This window comes from Scleropages formosus, chromosome 7 (assembly GCF_900964775.1).
Source record: "Scleropages formosus chromosome 7, fSclFor1.1, whole genome shotgun sequence".
NCBI lineage: Eukaryota > Metazoa > Chordata > Actinopteri > Osteoglossiformes > Osteoglossidae > Scleropages > Scleropages formosus.
In genome coordinates this window covers 1,011,570-1,033,365 of record NC_041812.1, presented here as the reverse complement: position 1 = coordinate 1,033,365, position 21,796 = coordinate 1,011,570, and the positions used below count along the sequence as shown (strand labels likewise).

The 21,796-nt window shown below is 42.4% G+C and overlaps 1 protein-coding gene across 1 annotated transcript; it reads right to left on the bottom strand.

The window, feature by feature from the left end:
- Window positions 1-441: 441 nt before the first annotated feature.
- Window positions 442-21,032, bottom strand: LOC108930095 (bone morphogenetic protein 6-like). Its single transcript, XM_018745157.2, has 7 exons — window positions 20,336-21,032; window positions 8,498-8,690; window positions 5,425-5,573; window positions 4,871-5,062; window positions 2,931-3,007; window positions 1,442-1,552; window positions 442-1,099 (listed from the first exon to the last, which is right to left on the bottom strand). The coding sequence occupies exons 1-7, from the start codon at window positions 20,808-20,810 to the stop codon at window positions 950-952; spliced, it is 1,347 nt and encodes a 448-aa protein (XP_018600673.2). The 5' UTR covers window positions 20,811-21,032; the 3' UTR covers window positions 442-949.
- Between the last annotated feature and the right edge of the window lie 764 nt (window positions 21,033-21,796).

Below are 21,796 nucleotides of genomic sequence, written 5' to 3'. Positions count from 1 at the left end.
AAACTCACAGTGCAATCCCGTACAGATGAGTGTTTTGCCCTTTAAAATGTACACCAAGTCAAAAGGAAAATATGAATTGACAGGAAAACCACTTAAAATGTAATGAATTTTTATGGCTAGCACAAGCTGTTTACTTGAATTTACGAGCTGCAATAAATATGACGAAAACATGCAGAAGTATTTACAATACAAGCCTGGATAAAACTAGAACAAAAGGATTTTTATGTCATAGTTTATGATTTGTGGTACATTAGATAGAAAATATAAAACTATTACTCACTGTGTGCCAAACCTAATCATAAGCTGTATTTAATGTGTGATCATTCTGGGGGAAAGAGAATTAAAACAATTCACGCCCTTATGACACATAAGAATAAATACTTCATGAAGAAAGACTGGATTTTTTTGACTTATGTGAAATATAATTAAATATATATGCACTGTGAATGTATACATTAGATTCCTTAATTTCAATATGTACTTACCAGTATTTCCATGAAGAAAAGCTACTGTACAGTTACTTCCCCCAATCAGTTAGATAAATTCTAACTGAATTTTAGAATCTTGGATTATAAAGGTCAAGCCTTGAATGCCAGTGTTCACACATCTGTATATATATAAAAAAAAAATAATATATATCTGTCTGGCCATACCCCTTTTAAAGGTGATTCATTTTCTGCCGCAGCCGATACCATCTGACCCACAACCAAACAATGAGTTCCATGGTAACCTCAGATCCTCTCTAGAGTGCTACAGTTCTAGTTTGGTCTGATTCATTATCTGGTTTTTCAAAAACCTTATACTGTGAGCAGTTCCTGGGTTCTAAAGAAACTAGAGGCCAAAGTGGCTGTGCTCTGCTAAGGTCCTGCATCAGTGACCAACTGGTGGGCCCTTTTTGCAACTGCCTCAGTGACAGAGGCACTGAGCGTGTGCAGAAACACCTTAGCCCTCAGTGGCAGCCACATGCTCGCACCACCATGTTTTTATACTTCTTCAGGATCACGTTGGAGTTGTCGTCAAAGTAGAGCACCGAGATGGCCTGCAGCTTGGTGGGGGCACAGCAGGGCTTGGGGACATTCTCAGGGTTCATGAGGTGGACCTGTTAATTTGCAGAAGGAAGGCCATTAGTAGAAAAATTGGAGAGACATTTTGCCATCAGTTCATTTACATTTGTACTGATTTCTCTGTGGACTTCTGACCTATTACTACAGGTCAGTTTATCCACTAAGATTCCAGGAGAATCATCTAATTGTGTTAAAATACATTGCTTTGGACTGCAAGAAAATAGTGAAGATGATCAAAATTAAAATACTATAGTCCAAACAGCTGAGTGTATTGCAAACAAATCCTTACCAGGGTCATTTACGTAGTTATTTACTTTGTGAAACGGTAGCATTTCTCCAGTTAGCTTGTTCTGTATACAGATAATACTGGTACTCACCAGCGTCTGGACAATGGCGTGGTTGGTGGCATTCATATGGGCATTTAGAGGAAATGTGCACTCTCCATCACAGTAGTTTGCAGCATAGCGCTCTGGTGCAATGATCCAGTTCTGACAAATAAATGACAAATCTTACGGGTCCATTAATGGCTCAGATTTATCGAAATACAGTTTCATGCTGAACTCTTTTGTAAGAGTTCTACTTTTATTGGGACAGCCATCCTCATCTCTCAATTCAGGGTTTTGCCTTTGCGCTGCTCCCCAATAACATATTAGGAAAACCTTAAAAATCATATTTCACTACTACTGAAGAGGAGGGGAAAAAAATGACATATCACCACTTTCCATTTTGAGGACATCCACCTGGATCCATTAAAAATACTGTAATATGTTATTCTTTCTGTTGGCGGACAGCACACAATCCTCCTCTGTGAGTCATAGAACTGACTGTGACTCTGCCAGCCACGCTCACAGCAAAGTGGATGGGTTCTGCTGAAAATAAACACCTCATCTCTTTCAGAGGGACAGCACGGAAACACAAGGTACACCCAGTTTTCACCAGAAAGGCATCTATAGGCACTAACTTAAGAACCAACACAATCAGATATCTGTGCCACCCTTTTTTTTTTTTTTTTTTTTTTTAACATGTGAACTTAAAGCACATCACACATATCAGCTTGTACAGGAAATGTTTAAACAGCTTTAGTCATCCAACCATGAGACTAAAAAAGGATTTGGCCCAAACCTGTATTAATGGAAATATAAATATTTGCCAGTGAAGGAAAACACACTGGCAGTGACTCAAACCCAAAATCCCCAATGAAAACCAACTACTGATACCCAATGTGAGAAATAATAAACTTTATTGTCTCTATGCTATAAACTGTTGCTTCATGACACATGCTGATGAGAGAACCTTTAAATCTGCTGTGGCTGGTGCCAAACACAACTAGCCAACATAGGTCTATTAGGAGACTGTGGGTTGTTTCGTGTGTTTGAAAAGATTTAGGTTGATGTTTCACTAAGGCTGATTATAATTTGTTTCGGCAGGCCCCAAAACGTGCTGAAATTTTAGAAACCATTATAAAGTCATTTATCTAAATGAATAATGCAGACCTTTAATTTCTTCAAACTTCTGTGAATTTTACAAAAGACTTTTCCAGCTGAAAATCACTTGTTCACTATGCTGGCCAATGTTCTATCATCAGTATGACGTGCTCTGTACTTTACAAATATCAAACGATTTACATGGAAAATACAACATTTTTAAAGACAACGCAATATGAATGTATGAAGCCATATCTTCGTTCCCTGCTTCAGATTAGTAGGTTTTTATGTAAAGATAGCATTTGAGATATTACAAATACTGACTTCTGTTTGGTTTACTTTCCATGTTTCTTGGTCTGACACTACGAAGGAATGTCGGACATTTCATCATTTGCCTCTGGCTTGGGAACTGATGAAACACACAGACACATTCAGTAGTTACCTGCCACCCGAGCTCCCGGAAGCTCACGTACAGCTCATGCTTGCGGCAGGCAGTCTTCTGGTCACTGCTATTGTAGTCTGTGAGGGAAAGGAGGAGGAACCACAGCAACGATCCTGCATATTAACTTCTTGTGAAGCGATGAGATGACATCTCTTCTGCATTTCAACAATGTTCCCAGGATAATCTCTTACTGAGAAATTCCAGCACTGCTTTTACAGCAGCTACTCAGAAAACACTGATAGTAACTGATAAGATATCCCAGTGATTCAGTTTCTCTGCGTACGCAATCTCCTCAAGCAAGGGGTGCGGGAAACATCGTACAACAGAAACTTGTTACAGATAGGGTCTATCCGTAATAGATATGTTCACAGAAGACCAGATGGTGTTTCCAAGCTATGAAAAGCATTACAATACCCACTCATTAATACTTATTTTCAGAACAATTTTTATTGACCTGTCATTATCCTTTGGCATTTATCTGAGGAAAGTTTCTGGGATTTCCAGGTGAGTGGAAGGCATCTCCGCTCTCTAATCAACTATGGGGTTTCCTTGGGCTTACAATGAATATTATCATTCACTGGTCTCTCTGAGTAGATGTACAACTGACATCACTCATCAAGCACTCCTCTTAGTTGCACCGTGTGCTTGCAAAGTTTTAAGCACTTACCAACTCAGTATTTGTTCGAAAAGGTAATAAAGTAGACAACAAACTGTTCAACACAAATAGAGCACCTAGTAATTGTCTCTGGTACACTCACCCTCCGCAGTGTGTTTTATTACACAATTTTGAATTAGATAAGGGGTTTACCTTTCTACACTAACACGTTCTTTCATTTTTTTGCTCTAGGGCTCAAGGTGAAGGTAGAAAATGGTTTAAACCATTGACAAATAGTCATGAGTTTGAGCTGTCTGAGTGGGTACATTACTATAAGAGAAGATACACTAGTGAAGCCACATCACACGCACAGGAAGGGCAGGCAGGTTCCTGTCTGGTGCCATGTGGTGCTTGAGATCACCGAGGCTTGTATTTTGAATTGTAATTTCTGCTCTCAAGGCCTTTCTCATAAGTACGAGTTGATAGCTTGCTATAAAAATTATATCTGAGCGTTTGTTCTGTAGAGGAAAACTATAGCAAAAATGCATCGATGAAAGCAGTGTTTATTTAATCCTAACATTAAAACTTTCCAAAATCCTGAAATGAAGTAATGTCACTTCACATGTATTACAAAACAGTGTGTTTGGAAGGTCTTTGAGGATGGGTCACATTAACAGTTACCATGGAAGAATGTGACTTTAAAGCATTTTTTCAGAATTAGAGCACCAAAAAAAAACAAACAATTTTGAAGTTTTAAATGGCTGATTGCTAAAATCTGTTAAAGTGCCCTCCTATTCCTACAATAAGAACACCGTGGGACAATACAGTACTCAAACTGCAAATGTCTTAAGTTTTTAAAATCACTGCTGGAAAGATCATTCAATAGGCAGTCTTGTTAATTTAACCTTTTGCCGCGCTGTTAATAGCTATTATAGTTACAGGTCTCCGGGAACACCTCCCATTGTACAACTGTGATGAGAGCCTTCAAGTCATAGGCAAAGGGGTGATTACACACAATTATGGTTCAAACCCCAAAATATCCCCAAAGGTGTTGATAGCATTTCCTTTCATCCCCCTTTTTACTCATTATAGGCTTAGTAAGGCTTTAGGTGATTTTCTGTGAACTGAGCATTGAATAAAACATGCCCCACAATTGTGCTGTAATGTAAAACAAAATTCAAATTTTGAATGAAGTTCAAAGGGATACAAAGTTTTTAAAAAATGTAGAAGCTTAGAATTGAAATAAAGTTAAAACTAATTTTCTGTTAAGAAAGAATGTGTAACTACATTCAGCAGTCAACGGACAGATCGAAACATGACTGCTGGGAAGGTCGCAAGCTCACACCTGCCATAGCGCCTCTGGAGCCATCCTGAGGCTGTGTGGAGCGATTCCGACTCTGCTGCCGGTGTTTGCTGGTTGATCGAGCCATACGCACATGTGTCTCTCTCACTTTGAAAAAAGCCACCATGAATGGCTGCTTCTCCAAACTACTGTTACGGCCTACAAGCCCAGCTTCCTGTGGATTGACAGCAGTTCCTGTTCAACACAAAAAGCTACATTACAACCATGCCACAGCTTTTAAACAACTTTTTTTTGCCCGTAAGTAGTAGACAATTTACCAAGAGCTTTGTATCACCAGTGAAGAAGGTGTTTCATCTCAGCAGCTCAGTGATTTTTATTTCAATATTTTTTATTTAAAACTTTTTATTGATAATTGCTCATTAAAACTAAGGACCCTAAGGAGACAACACTGGAAAAAAATTTCAGTTTCAATTCATTTTTTATAGAGCACTCATCTCACACTGACACGGAGTGCTGAACAAAGGTATAAGACAGTTATGTATTAAATTACTACAATAGATCAGTAGAGTATCATTCTGCAGGTTAAAGAGCCTTACCATTGCTAGTCTCCACACTGATTTGTAGACCCAGGTTCTGCTTAGGGTTCATCACCCACAGGTTGCTTACTGCAGTGATATCAAACTCCAGCCAACCCTGGTCTACAGCCCACAGCTTCCGGGACTCCAGAAGGAAGAGGTCAGCATCACTGGAGAAAGACCACAGGATCCACCACAGACCAGGTGATTGAGAAACTCAGTCATGAAGCTGAAGCATCTCGGCCCGTCAGACATTTCTGGACAAACAATTAAGCAGCTAACTGGCACTAATGTAGCTCTCCTCATGTCCAGCAGGTTTACATCCAAAATATTTTATACTTTGCAAACAGCTTTTGGTTCACAAAAAAATAAAACATGGTTGAAGGTGAGCTTGCCTTGAGTTCTACAATCAAAGACCAGATTGTACTCTATTATTCTATGCATGCATTAGCATAAAAAAAAAAAAAAAAATATATATATATATTTTTTTTTTTATTTTATATGCAGTCCAAACTAGCTCAGCCACTACCGGAGAAATGAGTTTTCCCCGATATGAAACTGGGTGACTAATAAGAAGTCCTACCTCAGAAAAAGGGGCTATGAAGCACTAACTTGCTTATAGTAAACATTTTTATTCCCCTTTGAATCAACCAGAATGATAAAGTTTCATGGCACTTTAGTACATTGGCTGTATTGCCTTAGCTGTGGCCCGCTGGAAAACAGACCAGCAGAAAATCACATAATGTAGTCTTAGACATGCATGCAATAGGTCAGAAAGACTATGAGAATTGAAAGCTCAAACAGACAAGGAATTCTGAATTTGTTAGCAAAAAAGCCATTACCTAAAAATGCAAGATTTTCCCAATCTATGCAAATATGTATGAACAAAAGTGCTGTTATTTGACTATAAGGCTTTGATTGAAAAACATTTGCCATAATTTCCATAATTTTACAAGCCTTCATTTTTAAAAACATTTCAAATTCAACAACATGAAGAACTTTATAAGATATATGTCCTGCAATCACTTTCCCCAGTTTTTACTCAGTTTTTTTATATCAACACAGTTTAAGCTACTAAGAACAAAAGTAAGTTGAAGAAGAACTTTGCTGTTTTTCACCACATTGAATACCACTTCCAGGCCCAGCTACAGCAGGGTATGCAGTAGTCTACTGGATGTCCTGGGTCTTCAGCATCTGTTTGTTCACTGGCCCAAGGAATGCTCTTCACCTTACTCCAGACCAATATACTTATTAAAGGCCAAGAGCTGTAATCATGGCAATGTGAGGCCTTCATAAACACACTGATTAATCTGTCAGCAGATGGATTTACGTGCTGCAAAACTTTCAGTGTGTGCAAATACAGAACACCAGGTAGAAATCCACAGACAGCATAAAACCTCAGCCTACAAAATAATATATATTAAGGCCTTTATGGCCATTCCTAGCCTGAAATACATGTATATCTACCATGAAAGGGGACAGCCATGTTTCAAATGAGAAAACTAGACTGATTCCTCATTTAAGGATGTTTATATAGTTACAAAAAGTACAGAACAATACTGATGCTAAAAATAAATATTTTACAGAATACAGTTAAGTTGGGCTAGTCAGTTTAAAAAAAATCAAAACTAATTTGTGAAAGTGCAAGAACGCACTACTCTCATAAGTATATGCAGTTCGCAGTCTTCCTAAACAAAAATAAACAAAACACAACTGGCACATGTTTAGGCACACTTGTGTGTTTTATGTCCATATAAATAAAAGGCTGCCATACCATTGGCTAGTGAAGGAGCATACTTATTGCTGCCCAGGCAGTAGTGGTAAGAGCTTGCCATGTGTTGGCACATCTCTCCTTTGGCCAGGGGCACAGGGTTATTTCTGAAGATCCTGCGGTTGTCCCTCTGCTAAAATAAATCCCTGTGCAAACCTAGGACTGGAAACACCTCCCACTGTGAGCTGGGCCAGGACGCAGTACTAGACAACCCGTCAATCTACAGCAGGAGCCAGCCACCCTGCTACTGCACAAGCAGTATCCCAGGGCCCCAGCTGTTCCACCCAACTCCACCTGCTTTATTTGAAAAGTTCTCAATGCAGCTGAGTAAACCAAATTCAGCAATTCACTGAGATCCTCTGTGACATTCCACCTATGTGACGATAAGTATAAAAGGTCACACGTGTGTAAATCTAGAGCACTCAGCTGCTTGATTATTGGATCACCTGATGGACCAAAATTGTGTTAATTTCTAAACAAGTAGGTCATGGTAACCCAGGGAGTGAAAACATCTGAATCTATACAGTAAAGAAATGAAAAAGGCACCAGATTTGGCAGACTATAATGAAAGAAGTTGGTAGGTGCACACAAGGAGGGACAAACTACAGCAGGTCTGACTTAAGAACCTCGGTGTAACAAACTTGCATAGTAGTTAGTATTTATTTTGTCATAAAAACAGCTAGCATACCAGTTCAAATCACAGGCCAGAACTTCACCCAGTGCACAGACAAGACAGGGACCATGAACAGTAAGCAATACCTGAAGGTTTTCAAAAGAGCAGGGCAACAAGCAGAAGGAGAACAAGTTGTAGATCTGATGCTTTCTACTTTTGAGCCTCTCTGTCATTGCCCACCTCCATGTAACACTTCTGGCTGTAGTTTTAAGTTTCTTATAATTATGCTTTTGTTTCTTCTTATTCTAGTAATGTGGACAAGGATTTTGTGCAATGTGTGTGTTGTTTTCCTTTTTTTTTTTTTTTTTTTTTAAAAAAAAAAAAAAAAAAAAGGGGGGGGGGGGGGGGGTCTTAGAGCTGCAGATTAGCCCAAATTCCCATGCTCTATCGACAGTGAATTATTGTGCTTTTTTATTCACAACGGGTCATATACACTCAGCCGGGGGACGGAGAACACAAAGGTGTGTGAACAAGACTGTTTGCCAGCCTGGGTTAGCGGTCAGGGTTGCTAACATTTACATTACATTTATACATCCGGTAGACCTTTTAACATTGCACTTTAACTTGTCATTCCTAAACACCTGCTCAAAGGTGTGCAAAGACAGCTACACAGAACCCACAGCACAGATGTAGATGCTCAGCAGCCCTACCTCCCCCAGCGTTTCTGGACCACCTGGTAAACCCTGATGATTAAGGAGTTGTTCTTGAAGACTTTGCTTGCTGTCTCCTTGTAGAGGCGAAGTTCTGAGTTAATGATGGTCTCATCCTCTGGGATCTGGGATAGGTTGAACCTGAGCTCTCTGTAATGACTCCGATGGGGTAGGGTGTCCAGGTCACTTTCCGCTATCCACACACAAAGAGATACACATTAGGTCTGTAGAAATCTGTTTTGCAATACTCCATATAGTTACACAGCTTATAGAATTAGCAAATAGTCATTTTTCCTGAATGACCATATGCGCTTACACTGAGCATAATACAAAATATAAATATTGTAAAGTGGGTGAATATAAGCTATATTACTGTAGTTAGATCAACAATGAATACAAGAAGCAACCTAGTTGTTATATATGTTTAAAAGCTGCTTCCAAAAACAATTTAAGGCATGCTGACAAGAATTGAGTATTTTTGTACAAAAGACGTTGTGGAGAAGTGTGTGAGGCAATGAACACACCACACCCAACTAACTTGTGACTAAACCTACCCCAAAAAAAATTAAATTAAAAAAAATAAAAAACTGACATACTGCAAAAAAACTTCTAAAATTAAAATATCATACCCTTCTAGAAAGGGTAAATTAGCATAAATAATTTAAATTGAATAAAAATAAAAACATCTTTCCAGCTGCTCAGAATGTTAATTCCTTTGAGTGGACTTACCAAGCTCCTTAGCATGAACCACCATCAGACCAGTGTAGGAAGGGGAAGTGACCGCCCCCCCACCTCACCAGAAGCCCTGTGTCCCTCCCCAAGAGGGCTCCCACACCGGCTTGATGGGCTGTGCTCAAGGCCACTTAAGTACAAGCCCAGCTGGATGGTCTCAAGTCATCAACCGATTAAATATCCCACCATGATTCTATTTCCATCTCTCACATAAGGAATGAACCCTGCTCTCCTCAATCTCTGCTACTCCCAATGCAAGTAAATTAAAGAACACAAAGAGACACTCCACCAACCCAAGTGGGTATTAAAGGAGCCACCATAAGGGGTTCTCCGGATATCTGTTCTTTGAAAAAAAAATACTGGTGGGAACGCCTTGGCATGTGTACCAGGTTGAATTCTGGGATTTCTGGCATGTTTCTGTTGGGCTAACATTCCTCAGACTCAGAGGGTCTTTTCACAAGAAGGTAGGAAAAGGAACACCTCCTTCAGCTCATCCTAGTTCTCAGGCTAGCATGACAATTAACTTGTGGCCAGCTTTCAGTCAACAAGTGTCCAGAAGCGGTCTCAGATACTGTATTATTATGCCTGTACAAATTCCAGCAATGTCTTCGTCATTATCCATACTGAAGCAGATTTTTCCAGTGAGTGCCAGTGAGGAGTGTGGGTGGGGGTGGGAGAGGAAGAGAAGTGATAACGGAAATTACAGTTGTATGCCTACAAGTGGAGATGCTTCCCTTCTCAATGTGTCCCTATCTGAATTGTGCCTGTGGGTCTACTTGCATTTTGCAGCAAATGAGAACTGTAAAACAGCATAATACATAAGCGTTTCAGATAAACCATATACACTCAAGGTAAACTTACACATTCTAGAAGTTATTAAATCAACTTGCCCACAGCACACACCAACAGTCATTCCCACAGTCTGGTGATGACACAGACTAGACTTGTGAAAGTTAACTGAAATCCAAAAGATCACACTACTCCAAGCTATAATTTTGGTACAATGTCATTCAAAGGAGTGCTCTACCAACAAGAAACCCAAAGCTGACAGTTGTACAGGCTGCATCAAAAGTGGGTTCCGCCTTAAGATGAAGCATCTGGAATGAACCATGTGTGCAGGCATGCGGAAGACCCGAGACCTTATTTCTCTCCTGGGCCTCTTTGCTGTGGGCGTTCTCCAGGCATGTCAGAGCAGAAGTGGAGCCTTTCTGTTTGATGGCAGCAGAAGAGAAAATAAAAAAAGAACTGGCCAATAGCTTCTGTGGATAGGACTCCCATCATTTCCAGAGGAAGGAACAACTTTGCTCTGTGTATTGACAAATTGTAAGGCTTCATTTTCTATCTGCAGCACATCAGTAATCACCTTACATCTGTGATAATATCTACAAGCCTGAAAACAAATGAGGAGGAGAGACCCTCAGTAAGGCTAAGGAGTACTGACTAAGCAGATTGAAAATAACTGCTTGACCTTTGACCTTGCACTAGCTGTGGTTGCAGGTGACAGTCCTGAGCAGTTCCCACACTCAAGTGTGTTCTTGAAAAGCAGAGAACTGCAGTTAATTAAAGTACATATTCCCCACTCAACAACAGTCAGCACAACAACTCAGGATACACACATTTAATAGAAACATTTCTGCTTCTGCACAACAGTACTCCCTAACCCCCCAATTATCCTTAGAGGAACTAATAAGAAATAGAACACATTCAGCACTTTTTCCTTATAACAACGTAGGCTGCTGGACACAACCGGGACTGGAGATTTTTGGCTGAACACAAGAGCCATTCTGACTAACAGCAGCTTTATTATACTATGACGGCATTTCAGGTTGCACAACAGCATGAGCCCTTGCATAGAGTGATCCTTTTGCTTAAGTGTCAGTTTCTGGATCACTTTGACTTAAAGTTCCCCTAAAGAACTGATCTAGAGACAACTTTCAGCTTGCAGAAATCTACTTCAGTGTTGGGCAGCAGGTATTATAACATATTACCTGGAACAGGATTCTCATTTAGTGTTCAATACAGAGACCTGCTGTTGCACTTGTGACTGGACTCAAAAATATGCTTTTTCTAATTTAAAAAAAATCATTTAGAATGAGAACAAAACAGGTAATAAGTCTTAATCACTGCTTTGTAATTAAATCTTATTCCTTTTTCATTGTGGAGGCTGCACTCTCCGTTTGAGAAACATCTCCATTACATGAGCTCCTAAATTACTGTTTAACAACTGCACAGAAAAATCTGAAAAGGCTACCTCTGTCCTTCAGCACTGTCACAATGCAGATGAGTTTATGCAATTACACTTCCAGGGCTCTAAAGCAGTGCTATAATGTGAACAGCTCCCATAGGGATGGATGTCCCAGCATTTTGTCTCAATTAACTAATTGCTGTGCTCATAATAACTGCTCATAATTAAAGCTTCACACCAGCTCTTACTGCCAAAGATATAATTAGGGACCTTGGGTCCAGCGCTTTTCAGCAAGAGGACATTAATCTCTGACTGATTTTCACTGATTTGAGCAATGAAAACTGGCAGCCATAGGGTTTTGTTTCCTGGTGACCTCCCCAAGCTGTACTCAACAATGTGATAAACCATCATCTCCAGACATGGTAAATTACATGTGGGCTGCCTGTGCGTCATGGGGCTTCATATCAGGAGCTTGTTTCTGGATGTCCTCACTAGCAGTGTCTTCTATACATCTGAGAGAAACTTTTCTCAGCTGGCTCCTGTATACCCATGAACCATTCTGCCTCTACATTTTGTCAGCTAAGAGGAGATGGAAGGCAGCTATGTTACAACAACCCATACCTCTAAATCAAAATGGGCCAAAACAAAAAGAGTAGACTACACATAGGCCTCTGGAAGGAAAGGTTTGGGATTAACCTACATGGGGAGCCACTCTACCACAGCTCTGACGTCTTAAATTTACATTCATTCATTTAGCTGACGCTTTCCTCCAAAGCAACTTACCATGTTAACATTACATGGTTAACATTACAACTATTTACCCATTTATACAGCTTACTTGGTAATTAACTACCTCTTTACTGGAACAATTTAGGGTAAGTACCTTGCTCAAGGGTACTAGAGCCAGAGGTGGGGATCGAACCTGTGACCTTTGGATCCGAAGGCAGCAGATCTAACCACTACGCTACCAGCTACGTCTTGAGCTAACTAGCAGAAATAGCATATATGGAGACAGGTAATCAAACGGCCGACAAATTCCTTGTCACCTGTTAAATGAGAGGGGCGTGTTTTTGATACCAAGACAGCTGGATCCATTAAGAACGGCTACAACCTGAACAGAAATCCCCCTTGGTTCCATCATAGTGAGGATGCTGAATGAATCATACAACACAAAGGAGTCAAAATAAAATGTGAAACAGCCATCCATTTCAATCTTCCTTTTAGGGTCACATCAAGCATCAAGTTTGCACTCTCCCAGATCCTTAGGGGAATGAAAACTGTCCAAAGCACCAAGCCAGACCACAGGATCAACTGAAATCCCATCCCAAATGAGCAAAAGACATGGATAATTAGGGATGATTATAGCTCTTGGTAAATCCTGTCAATGCCAGCTCTCAGAACTGCTATCATGCTCTCAATCAGCCAAAGGCTCAATGGCCCTACACATGACCTCCATACCTGTGTGTCAATAACAGACCCACTCTGCGTTCCTCTCCAGCACACAGTCCGGCCACGAGCATGAAAGGAAGCTTCTGTGTGTTACAGCACAGTCACTTCACAGTGTCCAGCAGCTTTGTGACTAGGGCCTACTAAAGACCTCACCAGAGTGGAAACGGGAAGCCACGAGTACCAATGACAAGCAATGACTGACAATGACTAATGGGGGTACAAGTAGAGAATTTAAAGCCATAAAAGGGATAAACATAAGCATGGAGACAGCATGTTAAACTTCTCACATACACCATCTATAAGGCAAGGCTTTTAAACTTTGTGATAACATTTGTTATGTGATAATTTATCCGTTTTGCTTTTCTGCTGATACACAGAACACTGTGGCCATCCACAAAAGTTTACACATTTTCTGCAAAGCAAAGTATGATTTATGATATCTATTTTTCCCCCAACGGAAATCATCTTCCTCAGAAGACCAGATGCTCTTTTCTTTATTGCTTCAGTTTCCACAAGTATGATGAAAGCTACTGCTAAGCCACTCGGTTCCAAAAGCTTCAAATCACTGACCCATTGATACTATGACTTTCAGGATGCCTCAGTGTTTGGCTCACACAAACAAAGTAAATACAAAAGGATTGAACTATGTCCAGGTCCAAGTCCTGGTCTTGCTTCTTTTTCCTTTGATACAGGAAGCCTGCCAAGCCCACAGAGATGATTGGCAGGTTGCTTCATGTTGCGCTGAAGGCCAGCAGGAGAGCTGGTGGGGGAAATCTGTGGCAGCAGGTGCTCAGAGCATTCCAATCCAGGAAAGGAAGCCAGCATCAGACATGCAAAAAGATGGATTCTACCCAAGGGATCTGATAAATAAGGAAAAAACATCTATGGGAGGGGAAGCACAGCCACTTCCAGAAGAGAAGTCAAAATATCAGTGGTGTGCTTTCCAAAGACATGAGGCAGCTGAACCAAGTCTCCCTTTCTCTTGTGTCCTTCTTTCTCCCAAAAAATACCTTGGGAATGGGAGATCTGCAGGAACATGTTATATTCTTGAATCTCATTCACAGAGTAAAGTGAAAAGAACCAGTAGTCTGGTAGCTGTAATGCAGAACTAATCATCTGAGCCTAATGACACCCTCCCTCCATAATGGGAGATCAACAGTGCATTCTTCCACAGTTATGTGGTCTCCTAATATCCAGTTATTCACATATTTGGTCCACAATTAATATCACATGATCTGGATTTTCATATACCTGGTCTACAACATTTGGACTGGAGCAAAAAACAGACCACATTTTAAAATCATACCAAGTGGAAGTGTGAGAAAAACTGAGGTGAGCTGCACTGGGGGAATGTGATAGCCATGCTTAATTGAATTTCAGTGCTCTACAATGTCACTTGCATGCTCACCCATGTGTGTTTGCATCCTTTGTTCGGCACAGTTTTCTAATTTATTTAAAATGTGACATATAACCATCTTCCTCAAGCCAATCAATGCACACTATCACAGTAAATTTACTTTATACACACACACACACACAAATTATATATGAATGAAACTTCTGAAAATTTCCACAAATAGCTTTGTAAAATTAAGCAACTTGTTAAACAAGCTTCACAGACATGAGTGAATTAAAAAAGCTATTGTTAATCATTCTGTTTATTTTGGGGAAAACTTGGAATGGGCTGCCCTCACGAAATAAGTAATTTCATCATGCATTGTTTTTGACACATGGTCCATTTCAGGACTGAATTAGGACCGGTTAAAGAGGGAGAAGTGTGTGTGTGTTTTATATATCTTATTCAGCGGCTATGCCTCACTGGCAGACATGTTATTTTGGAAACATGCTGGAAATTCAGTCAACGACAATGTCGTGAAATCTGACAATTGACCCGCATGCGTCTGATTTGTTTCTAGACAACAAGATAGCAAAACCTGAATCAAGCAAGGACCCATATCGTCCGAACACTGCCCGACTGGAAAACATTTCCTAAGATAAGGACCGTCTCAGCAGACAAAGGAGGTTGGATTAATGAGCTACACTTCCCTCCTGGCGGGCAACATGCTCAGACCCCGGCAGGAAGGGGCTCTGATAAAGTGGAGGCGCTGTCTGCCTGCATTCCTCCCTACACCAGTGGCCTTCACCCAAAGCATTCAGGAACACCTCTCTGAAACAACATTCACTTGCTGTACTCGGCTGGCAGAAGCCTGCATGTCAAAACACACTGTCAAAACAAAAGCAGCTCAGCTCTTCAAGGGGACACACTTTTGAACTTCAAGTCCAACCTACTTGGCATAATTTATTCCTGCCACAAGCACACGAATTATTACTGCAATTGCACTTAAGGTCTTAGTGATATTGCATTACTTTCTGCTTATCTTTGAAGGGGTGACAAGAGATGAAAGGGTTACACATAGTGCCTATCTTGCTTACTGTTCTAGTCTTTAAATCACTATTTGAACTAGTAAATAATGGAAACTAAGCATTTCACATGCGCAGCCGGCGCATCCTGTCAACAAGAAGTTTGCATTTATACTCTCCTGTTGTCATGAAAATTACCCCTGACCAAGACTGCAGTTTGGTGACAATTCTGGAATTTTCTGCTTCCGCAACACGAGCTCATCAAAGGATTTTTTTTTTTTTTTTTTGGCCAAAGGAAGAGCTCACCATCTGGTCAACTACAGCTCTTCACAGTACACATGTGCTTAACACTGCCCTCTAGCTTCACAAAGCAATATAGTTCTACAGTAAAAATCACGAAGGAGTACAGGCAGCACGTAACACTGTACTGCACACAAAACACACTGCACAGGTCTCATCACAAGGAGTTGAAGAAATCCTTTTATTACACAGGGGTTATAGTCCTTGAAGGAGGACCCCCACGACAGTCACCAGTTTCAAAATTTACAAGCCAACATCGGGCATCCTGTTAAAATGTGTTTAACTGTAATATTGCACCAGAAACACCTACAAGTCTAAATATGCATCACTGGAAAAAAAGCTAACCTCATACTTCTGCATTATTCCTGGAGGATCGCACTGAACACATAATTCTACACAATTTTTTTTTTTTAGTTTGTCTTTAAAAGGAATCAGTAACTCACAGTACTACAATCTCGCCTCCTGAAAAAGAATGGCACGTGCCAAATTAATGCATGCAAACTGATGAACAGGCTTTGTTCTTACACATTTTGTATTTGGCTTTTAAAAAATCCACTTAAGCCATTTAATAATGGTTACTAAACTAATCAGAAAAATAAAGCTGATATAAAGAAATGTGTGGTCTTTGGTGCCCCATACTCCATGTTCCTGTATAGCTTTTCCACAAGATTTTCCTTTAAGAAATACTTGTCCAGCTCTGTGTCCTTTGCTGGCATTTCAACAGATCACATCTCCTTGTGTTTAGTTCACTAAACTCTGCTTTCCTTGCATCGTCCACTGTGCAAGCAAGGCTGTGTCTCCAACTCCTTACCTCTCCCATAAGTCACTGCACTCAATAGTGAGACAGGGTTCCTCAGTCACAACACTGCAAGTCGACATAGTACAAGAACACATCAATTTTCTCTGGTTTAAAAACTGCTGATGTGCCATCACAGAGGCTCTGCAACCAAAATGCCTTAATCTGAGATTTAACATTTCCCAAATGTGTCTGTGTACCATAGAAATGTTGACTGTGATATTACGCAAAGACTAATGCCCCAGCCAACTGTTAACAGCCTTTTTCTTTTAAAAATTACACATCGGCACAGACTGCATAGAATGTTGCACTGCTTCACATCACAGAACATGACAACTGTAGTACAATGGAGTGTGAGATCAGCGAGCAGGTTAGACAGCACTAGGGTGCGAAACCATTTCAACAGCTGCATTTCTTGACCTTGGTCCTTGGCTACAGAGTTGAGGCAAACCACATGATCATAGTGTGTCACAAGATGGGGGAAAATGTAAGAAGGTTAAACTAAACACAACAACAAGCTCAGTGCTTATAGTGTCCACCTTATTGTGCACAATCAAAAGTCTCCTTCACACACATTGCATGTGATCACCCAATTTTTAGATGATATACTGTCAACAGGTATCATCTTTCTAGCTTTTGCAACAATTGATTAGTGCCTCATCACCTAACAAAGCAACAGGTTAAATTTACATTAATTCATTTAGCTGATGCTTTTCTCCAAAGCGACTTACAATGTTAAGGTTACAATTATTTATCCATTTAGACAGCTAGGTAATTTTACTGGAGCAATTCAGGGGACGTAGCTTGCTCAAGGGTACTACAGGCAGAGGACGGGATGAAACCTGCGACCTTCTGGATTCAAAGTCAGCAGCTCTAACCACTACACTACCAGTTGTCCCCAGGTCAAAGAGAAAGTAAGAATTCTTAGTTTAAATTCAGGTCAGAAGGATAAAACTGAGCGTAAGGCTGGCAGTGCTAAAAGTAAAAGCTCTGCCACTTCGGAAATTCTTAGAACACAAGTGCTTGACACACTAGGAGTTACCCTTTAGTAGTTACATGGAGGTAGCAAACTAAGACCTTTCAAAAACATAAAAAACACAAATCTGAATTGAATACATCTATAGACAGGTTCTCCTGTACACCTTGCACTGAACCACTGTGTGATAATCTCAGCATTACTGCCAGCAGTAAGCACAAGAGAGGGTACACAAGTAGATGGCTTGAAGTGGGAGGGATTAGCTATTTTCTGAAATGTAAATGAGCAGTCGTGTTCGTGCGGCTTGGTGTGTGGTTTGTACCTGTGTTGGGACTACTTGAGTCATTCCTCCCAGCCACCTGCAGCAGTACTAAAATAATCACCTTGCCACACAGCACCAAGCCTATTTTAAGCTAAAGCACCATTTTTTATTTTCATGGAATTAATTAGTGCTGTATTTTATGCTGAAAGGAACAGTATTAATATGAGCTTTTACCTAAAATATATTTCCAGTAATTACACAAATACTTTATGGCTCATGAAGACTTTAAAAGGAGAGGACATTTCACTATGGCTTGGAATCCAGCAATTGCAGTAACAACTATTTAGTTAACAGTGGGCCAGAAGGTACCTTTTGACAAGAGAAAACACAGCAGGGTGCTCCATCTGGCACGCCGAAGACTTTCATCCATGTGGAGTGAGCAAATCACAACTTCACATTGCAATCACAGTCGTGCTCTGTCTGAATGCTCTGGAACATCTCTGGAGTCGCTCATACAGATGCACAGAAAGAAATGAAGAACGTCAACACTACCTTCACTCACTTTGTGTGAATGAAAACTAGCAGGAAACACCTTGGACAGCACTGCCTTATTTCTATCACCAAGTTCCAGAGGATTTAGAAAAGTCCTCAGTAAATGGAAACTTTTGCACCAGTTTGTCCTTGGCCAACACAGGGGCCATCACAGTGTCTGCATTCTCTACACAGTGGGATTCCAAGGTTAATCATAAAAACAAACAAACTTTGCATTAAACTAAAGGTGGCAGCACAAAAAAATTGCCTGGTCTATTGACTGTGCACATCTGACCTGTACTGTGCAAACTTTCAGTCTGTGACATTTAATGTCAGTTGCACTCGAGGAAATCTGTATTCTGTTATGGAGAACACATCGTGGTTCTTGGGCAGTGCTGAATATGACAAAAGTGGAAGAAATGCACAACTTGGTACAAAAGTGACAAATGTAATGTTGTTTCCTTTGCCTTCATGCAAAAGCACACACTCCTGTCAGATTTATAACTGTGCATATTTTGACTGTACACAGCACACGTTTATAACATAGCGCACCTCCAGGGACCTTTTTCTGGGGTGTGGTTTATTTGACTTCACTGTACAACCTTACAGTATCAGGTTCTCCACCGTGTTACGAAAGACTGACTTCCACTTTTGTTAATTTTTGAGGAGGTATTCAAATGTGCTTGGACAACATAAAAATATGCAACGAGCGACATTCATAAAACCGGGCGCAGCTTGGAGCAGCACGCCTGGCTTCAGTGCAGTTTATCCCCCCACAGCCTGTTTAGATCGCTGCTGTAAACACTGGCACAGAAAATGCAATGGATGGCCATATTCTTTCTTGTCTGACCTCTTGCGATTAAAGCACAATCCCTAATTACAGAATTGTAGCCAAACAGCAAAAGCCACACGGGCCTGGGGAAGAAACAAGCTTTTTTTTTTTTTTTTTTTAAAAAAAAAAAACTACCTCAAAAAGGAGCTGCCAGAAACCCCAGCTTGGCAGCTGTTTATTAATTAACTTGAAACGTACGACCAAACGCAAGACCACTTTTGCCATGCCAAGGAACAGACTTGTCAAATAAATGTGCACATTGTTTGCTCATTGCAGCTAAGTGACCCAAGACCACCACGGGTTGCATCAAGCACTTCCACGGCAACTGAATGACCTGCCACATTTGGCAGCATTTAGCGCAGTTGCTGCTATTGTTAGGACCGTCATACTTTGGTCATACGATTAGAAGGGAACGATCATTATTACAGAAGGACGTCACGAACGGAAAGAGTGAAGGAACAAGGAGACGACGACGACGACGACCCGCAACGAGAACAACAACGGGGACGACAATGGAAGAGCTCGCCAAACTAACACAAACCCATTTCTTTTTAGACCTTTAAGTTTAATTCAGCAAGTCACCGCGGCGTGATTGGAATCCGCTATCGATGGCACTTAACCGAGTAGTGCAGTTGTTAAGCTTCCAACGTGAGAAAGACACAGGCATGCAGAAGGTTCATTGCTCAACCTAGAGAACTGAGCAATGAGAACCCGGGTCCTCGGTGGGCAACGGAGCCGCTCCATCCGCCGTGCTGCTCTTCGCCGTCAGAACATCGGCGGACCGGTGTCCCATCATCTCGGGTGCGTCCCTTAACCCTCCGGCCTTGCGCCCTGTGCTGCCGGGTCAGACTCCGGTTCGCCGCAACCCCACTTGGGACAAGCGGCTTCAGACAATGCGTGCGAGCGAACATTTTACCACAGCTGTAACAAGAAGCACGGTGTTCTTCAGATGTTCCAGGGCCCCGCATTCGTTTTTTAACAATGTGAGAATATAATAATATGATAAAACACGGTCACTTAGCCCAACAGCGTCCAGAGAGCTCTGTCGAGTGGACTTGTTGTGTGGAAATCATGCTCATTTCTACCCGGCTTTTTGTTCTGTACTGTATTAATTATAATTAAACAAGGAATGCGTGCGAGTGAAAAAGCCCAACAGCAGCTAAAGTTCGGCTCGGACTCAAAGACTCACCCGCAGTCAGTCAGTCAGTCAGTGAGCGAGCGTCCCTCAAAGTGACCGCATTTTACTACATTCATCGGATCCCCCGCGCTTCACGAGCGGGACGAATGAGAGACTCGCGCGCGCGACGTGAGGAAGAAGAGTAAGAAGAAGAACTAAACTGCAAGTCAAGTGGCCGCTCCAGTGGCAGCGGCGTCCTCCCGGGGTAAAAGCGAGGTACGCGAGAGACGTACGTACCCAGGTTAAGGAAGCTCATCACCATGTCGGCGTCGCTGAGGAAGGCGCTGTCCTGAGGGGAGCCGAGCGCGGGCGCGGGGGACGTGCGCGCGGCGGGGCTCCCTGCTGCGACAGCAGCAGCAGCAGCAGGTGCCGAAGACTCGTCGTCGCGCGCCGACTCCCCGCCGCCGCCGCCGCCGCTCGAGAGGCTCCTGTACAGGTCCATCATGAAGAGCGGGGCCGAGTTGAGCCGGGAGCGGGTCACCCGGGGTCTGGGCCGGTGCGGCAGCCCCAGGATGGAGAGGATCTCCTTCTGCATCTCCCGCCTCTCCTGAGTCCGCAGCCTCCGCGTCGCGAAAGCGGAGCGAGCGGGGTCGCCGAGACCGCCGGTGAAGGAGAATGAGGAGGAGGAGGAGGAGGAAGAGTCCCCCGGCGCCGGGAGAACGCAAGTGGAAGTCCACCACAAGCCCAACCAAGCCAAATAGTGTCTTATCATGGTAACATCCAGTTGGAGTTGCGTCTAATTCGCTTATTTATTTATGAACGGCGTCCAGTCTTGTGTTCCTCAGTCAGTTTGCTCACTTCACTAGTAGTAGGTAGTTTATCTCACCGGGGGGGGAGGCGGGCAGGGGGCTTCGCAGAAACACCGGCGCCTCCACGACCATCCATCCGCATCCCCTCGGGCCGGTGATCTCGGCGCGGCGCCCCCTCCAGCTGTCAGCCGTCACCCGTCGCGCGCCGCGGCACCGCAACACCGCCACGCGAGGGTTCCCGCCGCTTCCTCGTGCCTAATTAAGTTACAGGAGCGCAGTGTCACGAGCGGGCGGGGAAAAAAAGAAAAAGAAAAGAAAAAAACAAACAAACAAACTCACGACGTGGAATCGAATCTCCGCAGGACCGAATTACCCGCTTCGGCGTCCGCCGACGGGCACTTTGGGCGCGAAATGACACGAAAGACGCTCCCTCAGGTGAAACGCGTCCGGCTCGTGTCGCTCCGCCGCCTCCATCGCCGGGCCGCGTCGTGCGCCGCGACGCCAAGTTTGGGGAAAAGTGGCGATGCGCGCGGAGAGCGAGAGGCTCGTGCAGGTGGTGAACCCGCCCAGCCGCCGCCGGAGAAGGAGGAGCTCGCGGGAGAGACGTGATTGTGGGCTGAGGAAGAGGGTTCGTCGCGGAACTACTTTTTGTCCGAATCATGTCCGAATGTCCGAAGCCCAGAAGTGACCTCTTGAGAAGCGGCCGGCTTAAAAACACGCAGTTCTTCTGCTATCAGCCCGCAGGGGGAATATTTCGTAATATCGCCGGATGCTTGTCTAGGAATATATAATATATGACGACGTTGCACGTGGCAGAGCCAAGTTGAAGTTGACAGGGAAGAAATGGCTTTATACCTCTTCCAGATAAAAAGCTGCAAGATAATAAAGCAGTTGCGAGCAGTGGAATAAAACAGAAACAAGGTGGAATTGAGGTGAAAGAAGGCCAACG